Raw genomic sequence first — 19696 nt, 5'->3', positions numbered from 1 at the left:
CTCTGTGATCTCTGGATCGATCTGCAAAAACGCATAATTGGAATTGCAAATGAATTATTAATAATCCTATTTAATTTGACACTGAGGCGGCAACGATTTACATCAAGTCACAAACACACGATAAGCTATTGGGAAAGTTTTCCTACAAAATACAAGACTTGCTGATTGACAAGGTTTAGGAAAGTTTTTCATTCCAATTTCCATCTATGAAATACAAAACATGTAGTGTCACCTCTTACACAAATTTCATGCCCACTTATTTAATTTCTATTGGTGAATTAGAGCATATATTTTAACACGTGTTTTATGTTAACCTGCTAATGCTAGGTGCTCTTTGCTTTTCCTTTGCTCATGCTAAACAGATCTGAACTACTGAATGTTTTACTATTTGAATATCTTTAGTGCAAATGTTCACTACAAAACAATTTTCGACACTTTAACGGCAACATATTAAAATATGGACGTTTCTTTGCATTTTAAAAAATTTCACAAAATGTCGACATTTTGTAAACTTTGTTGGGGAAGCGTTAATAAACTCAATATCTTGAGCAGCACAAACAAAGACCTGTAGGCCGCTATTGTTGTTTTAGTTAAAATCGCACATGCTTATAGAGTGAATTAAAACACATGCACATGACATCACTGTTAGCACAGATTCGCATTTACATTGTTTACACAGAAACGAAAAGCGTTGTTATCAAAAACGTACACTTTGTCGGTGCCGAAAGCCCCATGGTTAGTGCGTCGACACATAGCACCAGTGTGCTCACGGCGACCCGAGATCGATTCCAGTCTCTGCGGCCCTTTGCCAATCCCGCTCCCCTATCTCCACCCACACTTTCCGGTCTACTCTCTCTACAACAATACCATCCAAATAAAGGCATAAAAGGCCATAAAAAAAATTACATTTTGAAACCCATCTTCAAAAGTCTGCGTTTTCAGAACATTAAATCCCATAGGTTTGTAAAAAGCTTTTTTGAAGCTAATAGTAGGCGGTGCCTGCTGTTGCCATCTTGGCCGTGCTTCACCCATACACTGTAAAAAAGATGGACGTAGTGTCCATTAAGTCACCAATAGGTTTCTGAAGATAGTTTTTGAAGCCTAAAGCAGGCGGCGCTTGCCGTCGCCATCTTGGCCGCGCGTTTACACGCATCACTCGTGGATATCCAAAAATGGGGAAAAAGGCGGGACGTGGGTGAAGCTGAGGTAACTGGTTGCTTAACCACCCACCTACCATGACTCCATAGATATATACACTAGATGTCGCCTTGGGGTTTGCGTAGTATGCGTCAAAACCACCGCCATCTTAGAACAGGGGTCTTGCCATAGGAAGGAAAATGGACTGCATTTATATAGCGCTTTTAACAGACCTATGGCCATCCAAAGCGCTGTACATGTTGCCTCACATTCACCCATTCACTCACACATTCATACACCGACGGCGGTGTCAGCCATGCAAGGCGCCATCCAGCTCGTCGGGAGCAGCTGGGGTTAGGTGTCTTGCTCAAGGACACCTCGACACTTGGTCCAGTGGAGCCGGGGATCGAACCACCAACCTTCCGGTTTGTAGACAACCTACATGAACCACTGAGCCACTGCCGCCCCAACTGCCGTAGCTAGGTAATCTACTATCTCTGCCTGTACTTCGAATTAATTAACGATGCCGGACTTTTGTGCTGCGTATGGATGTTAGTGCTACTAGCACTATGCATTATAGTTAGAAAAAGTAGATTTTTATAATATCAAAACTTTTTTTCTGGACTCAATGCTAAATACATGTCTGATTGTTGAAACAAACCAAAAGAAAACCAAGAAAATCGCATTCATGATTTTATTTCCGTTACACCATTGCCTACAATGACGCTGATGCGGGGTTCCCCTGTTTAAAGATGGCGGCTCTATTTGACACATTCAGTCCAAGGCGACATCTTGTGTACATATCTATGCCACGACTCTATTGACAGCTGTGGCAGTTCACCAGTCAATCAAGCCGCCACGCCCTTAATTATGCAGAACTTTAAGGCTTAATATAATTTTAACGTATGAGTTACAAAAAAATTCACCCCCTCAGTTATTAGCTATATAGACCAAAATCACATATTATTTCCTGCTGTAAAGTTGGGTATTTTAACATAGGGGTTAAAATCTAACGGCCAGTCGATGAACTGCAGTTAACTTCCGTATTGGCTTCGTCAGAGAGATCGAAAGGTTGCCCCTCAAAAAAACTCTCCCGTTTACGGTGGTAAACACTGCTGTGTAAACGGCTTCGAAGAGTGCTGTCGAAACAAACACACACCAAGTTTTATCAAGTGTGAAGGCCAATTTACTGTGAAAATGTGCATTCCTTATTTTGATAAAGTGGAAGCCTTATGTTTACTTGTGATCTGCAAAAAATTTGCTTTGCTCTAATATATTGCTGTGCGTGAGACCTCTTCTGGATGGGTCAGTGTTTTAATGCAATCCTGCAGACCCATCCTCTGCAGACGCACTGCAACACAAGCAAACATTTCTTAGCAAATCAAACAAAACATGCACACTCTCACAAATACTTCAGTGCTATGTCCACCTGGCTCCTTCAATATTTACATACAGATCAGCAAGATAGTGTTGCAAAAGTAATTCGCATGAATGATTGAGACGGATACCACAGAAAACACTCGACAGGAAACGATTCTCTCCGTTGACATTCCTCGGAAGGCGGCAGCCGAGATGTTCACAGATACATCTCATTGAAATGCCCAACGACAGCTTTTTGCACTCCACACTTGTGCAGGTAAGAGATAGCAACTGAGGGGTGACTTGCTTTTACAAATTAGGAAGTTACTTTTTTTAAACAGGATGAGACTAAAGAGTTTGTTATTGACAAATTGCCTGTTCAACATGTCTCCTTGTGTTGACATGAGATAGAAACTTACCACATTGCTTAAATGCCCTTGTCTTCTTGTGTATGATTCATTAGTGCAAAATATTCTGAAGAACAACAAGTGAAATCAAATTGCAATCATTTTCTCAGACTCTGACTAAAAGAGAGCCAAAATTTACAAAAATTACAATATTATACAAAAACATAAATTGAAATTCTGCCAACCCACCACTAGGGTGAAAAGCATTGCGTGTCATTGTGTCTTTAAAAATAAAATAACAATAGCATTTAAAAAAAGAGATGTTGACATTATATATATCATATGCCTCTATATTTACCTGTACTACTCTAAACCTACTGTTAAGCTGCTTGCTACAATGCAAAACTGTGAAAAGCACTATAGAAATAAATCTCAATTGAACTAAATTATTTAATACTGGCTATACTAAATACATCTGATTCATGTTCTTCATTCAGTGCGGTTTGGCAAGAGGGTGAGAAATGACAGCACATTCAATAACTAGAGGGCACACCCACCCTCTTTATAGCCTATAGAAAACAGTAGGCTGTAAAGCAGGAACATGTTTTCTTTAAGCCCCAGCACCAGGATACACAAATTAAGCCATTAAACTGCTCTGCTGTAAAAGAACAAAAAAGATTTCAGCTTATCACTAAGCACAAGACTTAGCTGTGCTAGAGATAGTTCCCCCCTTACAAAAATGAACCATGTTTTTGTAGTAACCATGGTTTTTTGGTGTATTGATTACCATTGGCGAATCCATGATTTTACTATAGTAACCATGGTTTATCCATGGAGCATGGTATAACTATACTACTTTTTTGTTGTTGTTTTAACTGTAGTAAAACAATGGTTAATTTTTATAAGGGTCTGTGCTATGAGAGCTGCACTAAAGGCCAATTTCTTTGCCATTACAGCTGTACTAGAAACAGTTCTCTGTGCTATGAAAGATATGCTAGAGGCTGTTCTCTATGCTATGAAATATAAGCTAGAGACAATTCCTTGGGTTATGTATCTGTGTTTTGGGATCCATACTAGAGATAGTTATTTGTGCTATGAAAGCTGTGCTAGACACAGTTTCTTTTGTCATGAGAGCTGTACTAAAGACAGTTCTGTCCGTGCTTTGAGAAAGGTGTTAGAGACCACTTCCTGGATTGTGGGAATTGTGCTGAAGGAAATTATCTGTGTTTTATGGGATTTATGCTAGAGGCAGTTCTCTATGCTATGAGAGCTTTGCTAGAGACTATGAGAGCTGTGCTAAAGACAGTTCTCTATGCAATGAAAATGTGCTAGAGGCAGTTCTCTCTGCTATATGCCATCCTCTGTGCTAGAAGCTGTTTTCTATGCTATGAGAGCTGTGCTAAAGGCAGTTGTCTGTGCTATGAGAGCTGTGCTAAGGGCAGTTCTCTGCCATGAGAGCTTTGCTAGGGACAGTTCTCTGTGCAATGAAAATGTGCTGGAGGCAGTTCTCTCTGCTATATGCCATCCTCTGTGCTAGAGGCTGTTCTCTATAGTATCAGAGCTGTGCTTAAAGCAGTTCTCTGTGCCATGAGAGCTTTGCTAGGGACAGTTCTCTGTGCAATGAAAATGTGCTAGAGGCAGTTCTCTCTGCTATTGTATATGCCATCCTCTGTGCTAGAAGCTGTTTTCCATGCTATGAGAACTGTTCTAAAGGCAGTTGTCTGTGCTATGAGAGCTGTGCTAAGGGCAGTTCTCTGCCATGAGAGCTTTGCTAGGGACAGTTCTCTGTGCAATGAAAATGTGCTGGAGGCAGTTCTCTCTGCTATATGCCATCCTCTGTGCTAGAGGCTGTTCTCTATAGTATCAGAGCTGTGCTTAAAGCAGTTCTCTGTGCCATGAGAGCTTTGCTAGGGACAGTTCTCTGTGCAATGAAAATGTGCTAGAGGCAGTTCTCTCTGCCTACTGTGTATATATGCCATCCTCTTTGCTAGAAGCTGTTTTCTATGCAATGAGAGCTGTGCTAAGGGGAGTTCTCTGTGCCATGAGAGCTTTGCTAGGGACAGTTCTCTGTGCAATGAAAATGTGCTAGAGGCAGTTCTCTATGCTACTGTATATGCCATCCTCTGTGCTAGAGGCTATTCTCCATGCTATGAAAGCTACACTAGATATAGTTCCATGAGTTGTGGGAACTGTGCTGAAGGTGGGTGTTTTGGGCTCTATGCTAGAGGCGTTTTTTTAGGCTTTGAGACCCGTGCTAAAGTCCATCCTTTGTGCTATGACAGCTGTGCTAGAGAAAGTTGTCTGTGTTAAAAAAAGCTGTGCTAGAGACAATTGTCTGGGCTAGGGAAATTGGGCTGATGGCACATATCTATGTTTTGAAAGCTATGCCAGGGGCAGATCTAGCTGTGGTAGAGGTGGGTCACGGTGTCCTGAAAGTCGCCCAACAGAAAAGTCTTTGCGTTCTGGGAGCTGTGCAAGAGTTTGGTCTCTGTCTCTAGAGGCAGGATGAAGTTTGGGCTTTGCGCCGTGTGAACTGTGAAGGACTTAAAGATATGAAGGGACAGATAGAGGGCAGCTCCACAGGAGACAGAAAACGAGAGTGAGAGAAATGTGTGCGTGTTCTAGGTCAGCAGTTCATCCGGAAAAAAAGAGGACTCAATGACACTGCATGTTTCAGAACAATGTGTGTGTGTGTGTGGGTGGATGTGTGCATAATAGAAACACGACTGCTTTCAACACTTAATTCCTAGCACAGCACCAAAGCAGTAAAATTTCGGTAGCACACCTGGAGGGTGTCATGCAAGGTCATGAGTTTGATTCCCAGGTAACATGTATAGTAATAATGTACAGAACTGAGACTAAAGGAAATACAGAAGAATGCGAAACAAAGTTTTATGAGTAGAAAGAAACAACACAGATCGAGAACGAGAAAGGCAGAAGAAAGAGGTTTCACACCCCTGGCAGATGAGTGCGAAGTTATCTGACAATGACAAACTTCACTACACACACAGCGAAAAGTAATGCAACAGAGCAGTAGGCAAATATATATCTATAGGAGAAGTATAAGAGAAGTTTGCAAGAATAAAGTGTCGTATACTTGAGAGATAAAAAAGCTAGCATTAGCATGCCACTGTCCAGATGTCGCAATTAATTAAAGGATAGATTCACATATTCCCTCTGTGCCGATATTGAATATATTATTTCAAGTTTGTTTTGGGCAGCTATAACGTGTCAAGTCATTCTCAATCTCTGCTGAACTAGCAGGCGGACTAATTTAGGACTTCCGTTGCGTCTGAGCGCATGGGTAGGCAGAGCTCTCAGTTACGGCGTGCTAGGGCCTGTGTGGATCTCAGAGGACTTAACTCGACCGCACTGTAAGAGATGATCAATGACTCGATGCCACCCAGAGCTCCAACTCACTAGCTACAGTTAATCTAAATGAAGAGAAATATAGCCAGGGGCCTAAACACAACGTCAGCACATTTGCGAAACAATGATATCCCAGCATCGCCTTTGATTAAGTATCTTCTCATATTGCAGGGTCAGAACGTCTGAGACCAGACTGGAAATTTGAAATCTAAATAAAGCCTGAAAATTAACCGGAAGTAAGGGAAAGAGATGAAAAGGTTTTTATGCACCTACTTCCATACTACGTACTAGGTGAAAATCAGTACGAGAGGGAAGTATTATGTCCAAATATAGTATTTGTAAATCATTAGATGAAAAGTACCTAGATGACCTACCACTTCTGGCTATATTTTTAGGTGTGCATTAATTGGACGCTTTATTATCCCATGAGACCAAGCGTGCCGTGGATATAACAAAAATACCAAAAATCTATGAAGTGGATGGCACTTCTCATACCTCTTGACTTAATTGTAAACAATACCTACAGAAATTATGGTCATGTTGCTGTGATTACAGCATACGTAAAAGGAAATACGGGTCACGTGACAATGAATACATGGCTGATGCAGTATGTCCGAAATATATTCATAATGCACCTACAAATACTACTGTATGTAGAACATACTGTTTTAACGATAAAGCAGTAGGTACTTCACCCAATTCAATACGTATTGTCACAGTACGCAAATTCGGACGCAGCGATGGTTTAGGATTTTCAAAATAGTAAAACTTTATTGCACAAAAAGGTTTGCATAAACTTGTGGAGGCCAAGCCTGCTTGACTGCATGCTACTAGTAAATCAAAAAGTAGATTTAGTAATTACATTTACTTTACATTTAGGCACATGTAGGCATTTGGCATATGGTTTTATTCAAAGTACAGTGCATTACAAGGTATACATTTCTCAGTATACTTGTCCCCTGGGATTAAACTTATGACTTTTGCGGTGCTTTACCAGGAACAATGTCATATTATCATTAAATGTAGAGGTTTTAAATATTTGGACCCCCTGTATTTCCAAAATTGCACAAAATTAAAGAGGACATATCAAGAAAATCGTTTTTTTCCATGTTTAAGTGCTATAATTGGGTCCCCAGTACTTCTATCAACTTAGAAAATGTAAAAAAGAACAGCCCAGTAACTTAGTTTTGGTAAACCATGTAAAAACATGAAAAAGTATTAAAATTTGGTTCCCCTTGTGATGTCAGAAGGGGATCTTATATGATAATACCGCCCCTTAATCTGCACTATCCAACCACAGCCGCCATTACTTGCAGAGAGAAAGAAAAATAAAAAAATAATTGACAGCACAATTGAGTTTCAATTTCTACAAACCAACATCACGGCGATCAGTTTTTGCTTTTTATCAGCTCATTTGCATTTAAAAAGAAACACCCAAAAACAGTACATTTTTTCTCACACCTTCAGTGGCAATTTTACCATGCTATAATAAATGATCTATTTGGTATTTTTAGCTAAAAGAAAATTCACATATGTACTCTAGGGCAGTGTTTCTCAACCCTGGTCCTCAAGGACCCCCTTCCAGAAAGTTTTAGATGTCTCCCAATTTAAAACACCTGAACTAACTCATCAGCCTCATTCCAGAATGTCTTCCTAACAAGCTAATAATTTAAATCAGGTGTGTTAATTAAGGAGACATCTAAAACATTCTGGAAGGGGGTCCTTGAGGACCAGGGTTGAAAAACACTGCTCTAGGGGAAACCAAAGATTTTTTTACATCTTAAAAAAGACTTGTGAAATGTCCCCTTTAAGGAAACACGTAATATGGTGTATGTGACTTATAGTTCATTTTACTATTCCGACTATATCATGACAGGAAGTAACTTTCTCAGTTTAGGTTCCTCATGCTAGTGAGTTGACCACTTCTCATTAAAGCTGAACTGTATCGCACTCACCCACAATCACATGCAATCAGTTACACTGTTCATTTGCGTTGTATTTCAGCCCACGTCTTCACCCTTTGCATGACGGCCTACATTTCAATAGATAAACCGACACTAGTTTCCCAAGTCACTCTACCAAGTCTCGCCCACTTTCATAATCTCTCTCTTTCTCTGTGTGACCTGCTCTTCCCATCTGATTTTCTTTAACCAGAGAGCGTTACTCCCACATCGTACCATTCAACAGGTAGGTAATCACATATTCCCTTCTCCCAAACCTCTACCTTCAGTCCAAACTCTAATTCATTTACACCATTCTGTCTCTTGAAAAATCGAAAGGTTACATTTTTTTAGGAAATATCTTTAAAGTAAAAAGGTTAACCAAAAATATAATCCTGCCATCATTGAAAATTATATTCATGTTGTTTTAAACGCATGACTTTCTTCTGAAGAACACAAATGGTGATTTATTATATGGGCCGGTATATTCAATACAATGTCTGTACCTTATGACTTACTTTAACACTCGATAAGGCATCTTAGAGAGTCAGATTGAAAAAGCATTTAATATATTCTTCAAATATAGTGAGGGAAAGTCATACAGGTTTGGAACATGCAAGTGAGAAAACTACATCCAGATTTTTTCATTTTTTGGATGCGCAATAGGGTTGACACAGCAGGAGAAATAAGAAAAATGGCAATGAAAGCAGGAGGGAATGGGAGGAATATGAATCGATGTTGGGTCCGGTGCAGCCCGCAGAAGCACAGGACAATGAGTGCAAAGCGAGTGAGCCCAGAATGCCAGCAGCTCTCATTCTTATAGAGTGATGGACAGAAAAGAGCTAAACTCAATGCCGTAATGCTCTCAGTCTTCATTCTGGTCCTTATTCTACACCTCCTTTCACACAATGGAGTTCAGTATGAGGCTATACAAAGGGGGTTAAGATTTGGTCTGTCTGATACATGCCCTGCACAATGGCAAAATTAAATTCAAATGCACTATGTGTCTATCTAATTCACTCTCTGATATGACAGTCCGATTACAACCAATTGTTGAATACCTTTAGCATTTTCATCAAGTGAATCGGACCAATTGTATATTAAATAGCAAAGGTAAAATATTTACATTAACTCTTTCAACGCCATTGACGAGATATCTCGTCAATTAAGAGAAAACGCTTCCCCGCCAATGATGAGATTTTCCGTCTTTCCGCAATACCGTTATTATCCACCAGTTCCACAACTTTTTAAACCCGGAAGTATTTCCCTATGGCAAGCGGCTGCATGTCCGTGTCTGTTTTAAAGATCGCTCTGAATGGGATCTCTATGAAAAGTCCGTCACAAAAATTTTATTATCTCTGCTTTTTGCTCAAAATGTGGTGTTTTTGCAGAAACCTACCCATATTCAAAAGCTGATTACAAAAGAACCACTGAAGGTAGGATGAAACGGTTGTTTTTTTGTTTGAAAGCAGAGGGTCTGTTCTTTCATTTGGTATATTGTATGTTAATATATTTAAAGAAGAACATTTTCTGGAAGGCATTAAACTTTGGTGAAAATCATGAAAAACGCTGGCGCTGGCTGGCAACTTTTTTTTTAAAACGCTGACAGTGAAAGAGTTAAAATATTATTATAGTATAGCCTGGTTAAAACCAGACCATTCTCAGTAGTAACTGTTATGGTCTGGCAAAGCTTCATAGACAAATCCTTTCCAAAGGGGCGTCACCAACGGACCTCGCTCTAATAACTCTGGGCGCAATTGGATGGACCTAAAACTAGGGATGCACCGATATGGAAATTTTGGGCGATACCGATAACTCTTTATATTTGGGGGCTGATAACCGATATATATGCCGATAAATATTCATATTAATTTCACAATGAAAAACTCCCAGACCACGGGCATCTTGTCTTTGCGCTAGACTAGCATACTCTTCTTAAGCCCGCAACATGTGTAATCTTCGTGCTATGTCACAGAAAGCACCAATCAAAACTCCACTTGGCCAGCAATGAGCAAGTGAAGTGGTTCAACAAACCGAAATAATCCATCATTTATCGGCTTTCATTTACCGGCCTAATTTTGCTTGCAGACCGATAACCGATAATATTAAAAATAAGCAGTTATCGGCCGATATATCGTGCATCCCTACCTAAAACCAATTAGAGAGATGAAGGGGATGATGTATGCACCACTACCAGAGGGCTCGCCGCTCTCACTAAGACCCATTCGTTTAGCCACCAAAGTTGCAAGCTGGTATATCAGACTTTTGCCGATTCCAGTCGGTAAGACAGCGATAACGTCTTTTTTTAGATATGAAGGCTTCGAGAGTGGTTCTTTGCTCGGGTTTTAACGAAAAGGAAAAGTTTAGATCGCTGATTCATACGCTGATTCAAACGAGTGATGTTTCACAGCAGCATCCATCTTTGTAATGTGCAAAATCTGCTTTACCGTTGCTACTGCGCTGTCGTCATCGTGTAAAGCACGCCCCAACGTTTCTGATTGGTGCCACGATTTCTCGCCATTAGAAATGGGCTTGAATAGCCTCTTTGCCAGACTACTTTCAGAGCAAATCTAAATTTGCCAGAAGTTGTCTGGGTTTTCCCAGGCTAATTATAGTATGTTATATCCCAGAATTCGGGTGTTATCCTTTCAGGAAGGCTGTTGGTAGATGACAACACAGATACAACTTGTGTTAAATGGCCAAAAAAATGCAATAAACATTCAGTGCTAGAGCAGCAAGATAAACTGAAATTAGCGATGCACAGATATATCGTCCAAAATTCGTATCAGACGATAAAAGCAATTTTTTTAAGCAATTTTATCTGCTATCAGCCGATATAAAAAAAAGGTTGTCATGGCCAATATATCCTGTCAAAAAAATATAACAGGAAAATGCAACGAATTTGAACTCTGTGTATAGAAAATATAACAGCCTTAGTTTAATGTTCAGTATTTTGGTCATTATAATAAATAACATTCAGAAAATGTAATCTTCAAAATTTAGTTAATGCAAGTTAATTTAACAATCAAACTATCTGAATAATCGGCTATCGGTGGAAACATTTTATATGAATGCATCTCTAATTGAAATAAACAAAATATCTCAAACATGCTAAATCTATTTTCAATGCATGCACTTTTAATCTTAGTACAGCGCCTTATGAATGTGTTAGCATTTAACCTAGCCCTATTCAAACAGGGATGAATTTAGCAGCCAGCAAACACTTCAATGTTTTCCGTATTTAAATAATAGTTACACGAGTAAGTATGGTGGCACAAAATAAAACTTTAGTTTGGAGCCATAGGAATGAATGGGGCTAGGCTAAATGCTAACACATTCAAGAAGCGCTGTACAAAGATTAAAAGTACACGCATTGTAAAAAGAAAGGTATGTATTCGTTAATCTAAGTTGAGGTAAAAACATAGTAAAATATTGAAAACGGTGGTGTTTTCTAGGGATGCACCGAATATTCGGCCACCGAAAATTTTCGGCCGAAAATAGCCCAAAAGAGCATTTTCGGCTTTCGGCCGAAAGACTTTTATCACCGAAACAATACGGCCGAAATGTTGTGATGACGCAAACAGAAACCGCGACTTGCACGTGCTTGTCTGAAGCAACATGTACATGGATGCATGCATGGATGTATTTAACCGCAAAAAGGCACTAAAGTACGCACAGAGGCACATGCGGTTGTGTCCGGTCCAGACGTGATCATCACAGTGAGTACGCCCTTGAAAGATCAGAACTCTTGATGTGTAAACTTTAGAGAGAGTCGCGCAAATGTGTCTCATACTGTATAGTCCATTAACATACATGTGCCGAATAAAGCAATGAAAAACAACGTAACGTTTTTATGCTGCGCTGTTTGGGATTCGCCTTCGTTCTCTGTGTGCGCGCGCGTTTAAGTGCCCTCAACACACGAGTGAGACGCAAACAAGCGAACGTAAAATCTTTCTGTTATTGACAGGGCACATATAAACAAAATTATCTCCAAAGTATTCTTTTTCTAATAAAACATTTGTTTATGTCTTAAGTGTATGTAAAGATTACAGTCATAAGCCAGTCTCTGCTTATTTGAAGAGACAGTAACCTCAATTAACCTACTTAAGTCTAACAAAGAGACAAATAGCTCTAATAATAATAATATATTTAATTTATACAATAAAGACAGTGTTATGACTCATTTAATTCGATTTCTAATGCTAATGTTAGCCCTTATTAATGTGTAGCTTTGTTCTTTTTTATAAATGTTTGTAATTTCTTTATTTGTTATTAAATTTTCCCCACCCCCTTTTTTCTGATCTGAAAAATAATCCGATCCGTGCCTCAAAAACTGTAATGTGATCTGAACCGTGAGTTTTGTGATCTATCATACACCCCTAGTAAAGTTAGTACACAGTGATAGCCATAAATGGATTTGTACTAATAATTGGCATAATAATTTATTTCGGTTTCGGTTTTTCGGCCTTGGTTTCCTCATTTTCGGTTTTCGGTTTCGGCCAAGAATTTTCATTTCGGTGCATCCCTAGTGTTTTCCTTTAAGTAAACTAATGCTTTCTGTTGCCAGAATGTTTTGGTTAAATAATTTTCATTTCTTAAATACATTTTATTTTAATATAAATAGATGTTATAAACATAAATCATTAGTGTAGTGTATCGCAGTAGCAAATTATTGCATATCATAATTGTTTTGTTTGTGTTTTACAATATCGTGCAACCCTATGCAGCGCACAAAAATATCAAAGTAAACAAATACTGGCTAGTCAGTCTATCAATAACTAAATGGTACTAAACTCAAATACACCCCCCCCCAAACAAAAATGACAAAAATACTTTATTTCTGATGCACAATATGGCTTATGTTAATCATCCTCTTCTAGAAAATCCAGCAGTGCCAAAGGAATACACTGCAGTGAATACACTGATGAAACACTGGGCAATGAGCAGTCAGGGGACGATGCATGCAGGATAAGTGACAGTGATGTAAATGGTCCATGATGTCAAAATGCACCGTAACACCTCTGTTCAGATCAGTCAATGTGAGAATATGATGGGAGCAGGCGGTAAGTTCGCTTATAAGAGTACAAGACTTTCATACTGCCTTACTCTTTCATTACCCGTGTAGGGGTCACACCTTTTTATATCATTTTAATGTAAATAGGTACACGTAACACAATACTTGAGTACTGTGGTTATTTGTGCATGCCAACACTAGAATAGGGATCATACAGCCTTTTAGATGACTGCCAGTTTTACACCGGCATTATGACCGGGCAATATCACAAAAAATGCAGAGATAATTCATATACTACATTACTTTAGATAAAACAAGATAACAAGACTAATACTTAGGTGACTGGAGCTGAAGTCAGTCTTAGGGAGGTCAAATCTTGTCAATACCGGCTTAATCTAAATCCACTTGATTAATTGAGCCATTTTAGTCTTTATTGCTGCATTCGTAACTGTTGAAGATTAAACAATGTACTTCACCAAGAACTAAAAGTACGCTCACTCGATGACAGTGTACTGAAAACAAACGTTTTCTTTGGCGTTTTTCGGGCACAGATGACAATGCTGTCAATGCGATTCCTGTTCACATGATTTACATTGTTTTTAATGCGCCACCACAGGGTTAAGGCTACTGATCATTTAATGCATTTTTACATCACCTCTACGGTCTTTTATTGTAAAATATACATGAATATTAATTTTAATTATGACTGAAAATGTACATTTTCCCTGTAGCTCACCGTACACCCCTGTAGCTCATTTTCAGTCATAAGGGTCATCTAAGGGTGCAAAAGTCCTTAGCAACACAGATTACTAATGATAAATACATATATGTATATATATATATATATATATATTTATTTATTTACAGTTGGAAATTTACAAAATATATTCACAGAGCATGATCTTAATATAATAATTTTTGCTATTAAAAAATGATAATTTTGACCCATACAATGTATTTTTGGCTATTGCTACAAATATACCCGTGCGAATTATGACTGATTTTGTGGTCCAGGGTCACAAATAAAAACAAGTGTGAAGAGATGGTTTTGGCACCCATCCCCCCGACATGAGCCAAAGGAATACAATTAAATAAGGGGATTAACCTAAATACAAAGAAATCCTCTACGCAAGCTAAGAGAGAACAAGACACATAACACATATGACAAAGCCAAAACATAAAAAAAATTTCCTGATTGACCAATAATGGAAGCTGTTAAAGTGTTTATAAAAATCTGGCTACATAAAGCATGCAGGGCAGCTATCAAAAAAATTAAATTAAAAAAATAAAAATTCCTCACAGGGACAAAAAGGAAAATGTTCGGGCATTTCTGATAATAAATAAACAGCCATATTAAATAATGCACTATGACGCCACCTCTTTATAGAACATGAATCAGCAAAGACCCTTTGGAGATCGACTGCACCCCAGTGGGGGCAGGGGGGAGACACGTGTGTACCAGACCTCTGCTCTTATTTCTATAGCAAGTCACTAATCAAAGACAGAAACCATGTTGAGCTGCGTGTGTTATGTATACAGCTGATTTCATTATCAGCATACGTTTCCTTAGCTCAGATAAACCCCACCCACCCAGTAAGAAAGTTATAATGTGACCTGGCCAGAGCGCTAATCACACAAGTATTTCTTTTATTTACATGGCTTCAGGGCCATGTGCCTCACGATGAACTTTTCAATGAGCTGTCAGATTGTTTTACAGAACCAGGCCGACGGTGTGCATCATGAAACTCAACTACACTTAGCTTCTGTCCAGCTCACGTGCCGCTACTCTGCAAACATGTGGTGCATGTCAGGGCACTAGGGGATTATATGTGGGATTTTTTTCTTTTTGCATTCATCCCCAACCGAGACCATCAACTCAGTCTTGAGCTCCTTGTTTAAGGCAGCCAATCAAATGCACTTCAAGCAAAAGTGTTGCCTAGCTACAGCAACTCGTGCTTAGTTAAAACCACCACAATTGTTGAATAATTCTGCACAACTCTATTTTGCATTTAAGCCTTTATGAGATGCTTCTTCTTCATACTTTTCAAAAAGAAATTTGCTCAGAATGAAATGGACATAATTGGTAATTTCATACTACTATTCTTTTTCACTAATGTTCCCACAGAAAATTATGTCAACAACTAATCAAGCTTAACAGTCAACAATTACAATAAAAAAGAAAACTTATTTGGTATAACCAAAACCAACTACCTGCTGCCCAGCATACGTCCCCGCAGGCCACCCTGCGCCCACGCAGCTCAACCTACGTCCCCACAGCTGAGCGTACGTCCCCGCTGCTGAGCGTACGTCCCCGCTGCTGAGCGTACGTCCCCGCAGCGGAGCGTACGTCCCCGCAGCGGAGCGTACGTCCCCGCAGCGGAGCGTACGTCCCCGCAGCGGAGCGTACGTCCCCGCAGCGGAGCGTACGTCCCCGCAGCTGAGCGTACGTCCCCGCAGCTGAGCGTACGACCCCGCAGCTGAGCGTACGACCCCGCAGCTCAGCGTACGACCCCGCAGCTCAGCGTACGACCCCGCAGCTGAGCGTACGTCCCCGCAGCTGAGCGTACGTCCCCGCAGCTGAGCGTACGTCCCCGCAGCTGAGCGTACGTCCCCGCAGCTGAGCGTACGTCCCCGCAGCTGAGCGTACGTCCCCGCAGCTGAGCGTACGTCCCCGCAGCTCAGCGTACGTCCCCGCAGCTCAGCGTACGTCCCCGCAGCTCAGCGTACGTCCCCGCAGCTCAGCGTACGTCCCCGCAGCTCAGAGTACGTCCCCGCAGCTCAGCGTACGTCCCCGCAGCTCAGCGTACGTCCCCGCAGCTCAGCGTACGTCCCCGCAGCTCAGCGTACGTCCCCGCAGCTTAACTAGTGGAGCATTGCGCTAGCAATGCACAAATCATGGGTTTGATCCCAGGGAACAAAAGAGCTCTGGGGCTCAAGCACCCAAATTCAGGAGCCTCTCTGTTTAATGGATCTTGTGAGTTGTAATATCTACAACGCATTCATGAATAGGCTAAATAAGGCGGTATTGAGTATATAATGCACTTGGACCTCTTTGGATAAAAGTGTCAGCCAACTGCATAAATGTGACAGTAAATGTTAAACTGCGACTTTATAATTGACACCCCCCCCAACCCCAAGTAGCAAAGATATTGTTGTCTTCCATAATCGTAATGATGTCATCTTCATCACTCATTCTGCAATCTGCGCTGTTGTCTTCTGCACTCATACATAAATATAATGAATCAAACATGCTTCATTAAAAAAATATTTCAAGCCAGACTAAAACAAATCAAATGAAAACATGCCACAAGAAACATTGTTAGTAAGTATGAGTTAGACTGTGTATTAATTTATTCAAAATGAACTGTAACCAAACAAAAATTAAATGTCATACAGAGCTGAGGGGTCATTAAAGCAATCATCCATTTTAGATGAGAGACAGATGAATTGATAAAAAAAACCAACACCAGGCTAACAAGATCCACACCTCTCCCTGCCAACTTTCAGAATCTTCATATTAACGGTTAAAGGATTTCCGTCATGCCTCTCTACCTCGGCTAACAGGACGGCTGAAGCATGCTCCAGTACAGCAGCCTTTAATTGGGCGGGCTGCTGGATACAAGCACTCTACAAAGAAAATGGCTGGGCCATAAAAAAAGAGCCTTATTGTCCATATTTGCTGCTTATTTTCACATTACTTGAAGGTAAAATTGCAAATCAGCAACTCGAGAGAGGGAGAGACATACTGCTTAACATATCTCACTTGCTAACCTCCTGCCATTATGACAAATGAGTGCCTCTGACCTGCTGAAGCAGGTACAATTAAATATAACACAGCAAAGCAAAACTCTACAAGCAGCAGCAAGGCTTATTTCATAAAAAATGAAATAATTTAGCATTTTCTGATTATTACAAATGACTGGAACATTGTCGTCATTTTACATGCCACTAAAAGTAGTATTAACTCAAATTACCCAGAATCCTTATCAGTGCATGACTCATTTTATAAACCTTTCTGTCATTCACTTTGTTACCGCAAACATTCCTGCGTGTTAGGGAAGCAACACATGGCAGTAAATATATATCACTTAAACACCTTAGGCCTTGAAAAATCCATTCTTCGATCTTCATAATTCAAATACACATCTTTTTCATGAGCGGAATTGACAAACACATGTCGGAGAGAAAAGGTTTAAGAAATTATTACAAAACTGCAGGTTTTTGCTGCAGGGCACAGCACAAATATTCAAACATTTTCCTGTTTTGCACTTCAAGTTTTCAAAATCATGGCTGAAAGCAAAAAAGACGCTGTCTCTTTTCTCTCATTTCACCATGCAAGCACTTCTGTATGTCTTTTCCCCCTGGAAACAAGACTGTCTGAGAACATATGAACACACACCGGGATCCATTTGAACAATTGTGGCCATCCCAGTGGGCCAGGTTTCAATGCACAGGTCTTGAACCAAACACGCAAGCACACAACAGTCCTCAGGGGGAATTCTGGGTGTATCCACCCTTCTGCTAAAGAGCCAATGAAATCGCTTGACAAAAACAGTTTGCTTTCCTGTGTACATGCATTTCCTATTGACAACGTTGACAGAAAACTCCTTTTTACTTTTCTCCTAATGCCATATTGTGGGTACTGGGTATTGGATAAAATATAAATGCACCCAAGTGCAAAAAATTGTCTTTATTTGTTCAACTTTAAGTACATGGGGTCTTCACCAACTTAATTGTTCAGTCAATGAAGCCTCAAGGCACAATGTAAAAAAAATTACAATGCACTGTGTATATGCGATGAACTGCTGCATCCAGTGCCTTACCTCTTGCTGACAGTTTCTTCGTGTTAATAATTTTAGCAGCATATTCCTGGCCAGTGGATTTTTTCACACATCTCCGCACCACGGAGAACGCGCCCCTGTGAACGAAAAACACACATCCTGATTTCCCTCGAAAGTCAAATATGTTTTTGACGCGCGCGACCGCAAAGATCTGTCAATCTCGATGACGCAACAACAGCGTCATTAGAAATCTACGAGACGTGGAAACACTAAGCTTGATTTTAGTAGATCAATAAAATGTGTCATTTCTGTAACAAATCCACGTAAAACAAACCAGGTTTCATCTATAAAATATGAAAATATTCAAAAACTTTAGCATGTCAAAAAGCTGTAATTTTCGTTCCAGAGGTAAAAATGTAATGCTCAGAAAAGGCTTCACGCTTATTGATTCGTTAAACATACGATATTAAAGTGTTGCGTGCAACATACACAATACACTCGTTTTTTATATCAAGTAAAAGCATTAGTGCACTTCATAGTATACTTCTTATTTTAAACTGCTGCACAGCAAAACAATTTCGCCTGTGGTTACGAGCACAAAACACTCTACATTACAGATCAACAACTATGTCGTTAAATGTCAGGCAAACTGCCAGCACAATGCCCAAAGTAACCAAGAAAGGCTTCAAGCCCTTAAAATAAACCAAGCTAGACAGTAGATATGGTATATTCAACATAATAAGCACGCAAAAGCCACTAGAGACCAGCAGTGAAGCTGAAACTATTCGTCAGTCGCGCATAGAGGGGCTTGATCGGATCAAGTCCAGACCCGAGTGTCGTACTCAGTCCCAGACCTGATCCGACCAAGACCCGATGCGTGGCTTTCGGAAAGGTTTACGAGTCTCTTTGCAAGTCATTGCCGCCGCTGTCAACATCCAACTGCGAGAACGGAACGAAACAAACAAGAGTAACTTGCGCCGGGTGACGTCACAATGCCAGAATGTTACAATGTTGCGCGCACTTACTTCCCCAGCTCTTCATAAAGCTGATACTCGTCCGTAAACCTGGTCGAGGTTACGATTGTAGCCATGTTGTGTGCGCGTGTGGGGAGGGGGGTCGATGCCTCTGCCGCTGCGGTTCAGGTTTCGGGAGGAGAATCTCATGTGCTCCAGTGAGAGAAAGAGAAGGGAGAGATACGGACGGAAAGAGCAGAGGGGAGGGGCAGCTGTCGGTGGGGGTGGCGAGAAAATAACGCGAGACTTCCGCGCGGAGTCACGGGTGGAGTGCAGTGACGGACTGAAAGTATGCGAGCCGAAATAGCAGGGTGTGTGCACTGTCCACTAGATGCAAAAATAGACAAAATGTAGCAATGTGAGCACAATGTAATAATGATTGATGATTCAATTAAATATATAAGAAATATGTTCATAGTTCACGTCCATGAACCCTAAACATTTTTAAATTGTGTGCTGAAATTTACAGAAATATATAGAAAGTGTATTTTATGTGGATTTTGCAGTGTTTTTGTAAAAAAAATCAAACGTTTGGAAAAAACGCTTATGTTACATCTGTCACTTAATATATGGTCAAAAAAACCTGTGTGTGTAGTGCTTTATAAAAAGTAAGAAATCAATTAGTTCAGATCTCGAGACCCACCAAAATATTTCTAAATGGAAATATGGGGGGAAATACACATTCATTCTGTATAAGTATAAAGTGTAGTTTCATTTTCATTGTTTAAATAAAAGT

At 40.1% G+C, this 19696-nt stretch overlaps 1 protein-coding gene across 14 annotated transcripts in view; it reads right to left on the bottom strand.

The window, feature by feature from the left end:
• camk2g1 (calcium/calmodulin-dependent protein kinase (CaM kinase) II gamma 1) overlaps nt 1–19165 on the bottom strand; it is a 97935-nt gene extending 78770 nt beyond the window's left edge. For 5 of the 14 annotated variants that reach the window (XM_065262433.2, XM_065262435.2, XM_065262438.2 and 2 more), the window contains exons 1-2: nt 18973–19163; nt 17990–18084 (exon numbers count right to left, since the gene is read on the bottom strand). In XM_065262433.2, coding sequence (XP_065118505.1) covers nt 17990–18084; nt 18973–19037 — 160 coding nt within the window. In that variant the 5' untranslated portion in view covers nt 19038–19163. Of the gene's footprint in view, nt 1–17989; nt 18085–18972 lie in introns of all 14 variants that reach the window. The other 9 variants (XM_065262439.2, XM_065262440.2, XM_065262443.2 and 6 more) reach the window with 4 other exon arrangements.
• Between the last annotated feature and the right edge of the window lie 531 nt (nt 19166–19696).

Source organism: Paramisgurnus dabryanus, chromosome 1 (genome assembly GCF_030506205.2).
Source record: "Paramisgurnus dabryanus chromosome 1, PD_genome_1.1, whole genome shotgun sequence".
Classification (NCBI taxonomy): Eukaryota; Metazoa; Chordata; class Actinopteri; order Cypriniformes; family Cobitidae; genus Paramisgurnus; species Paramisgurnus dabryanus.
This window is presented reverse-complemented; position numbering and strand designations above follow the sequence as displayed.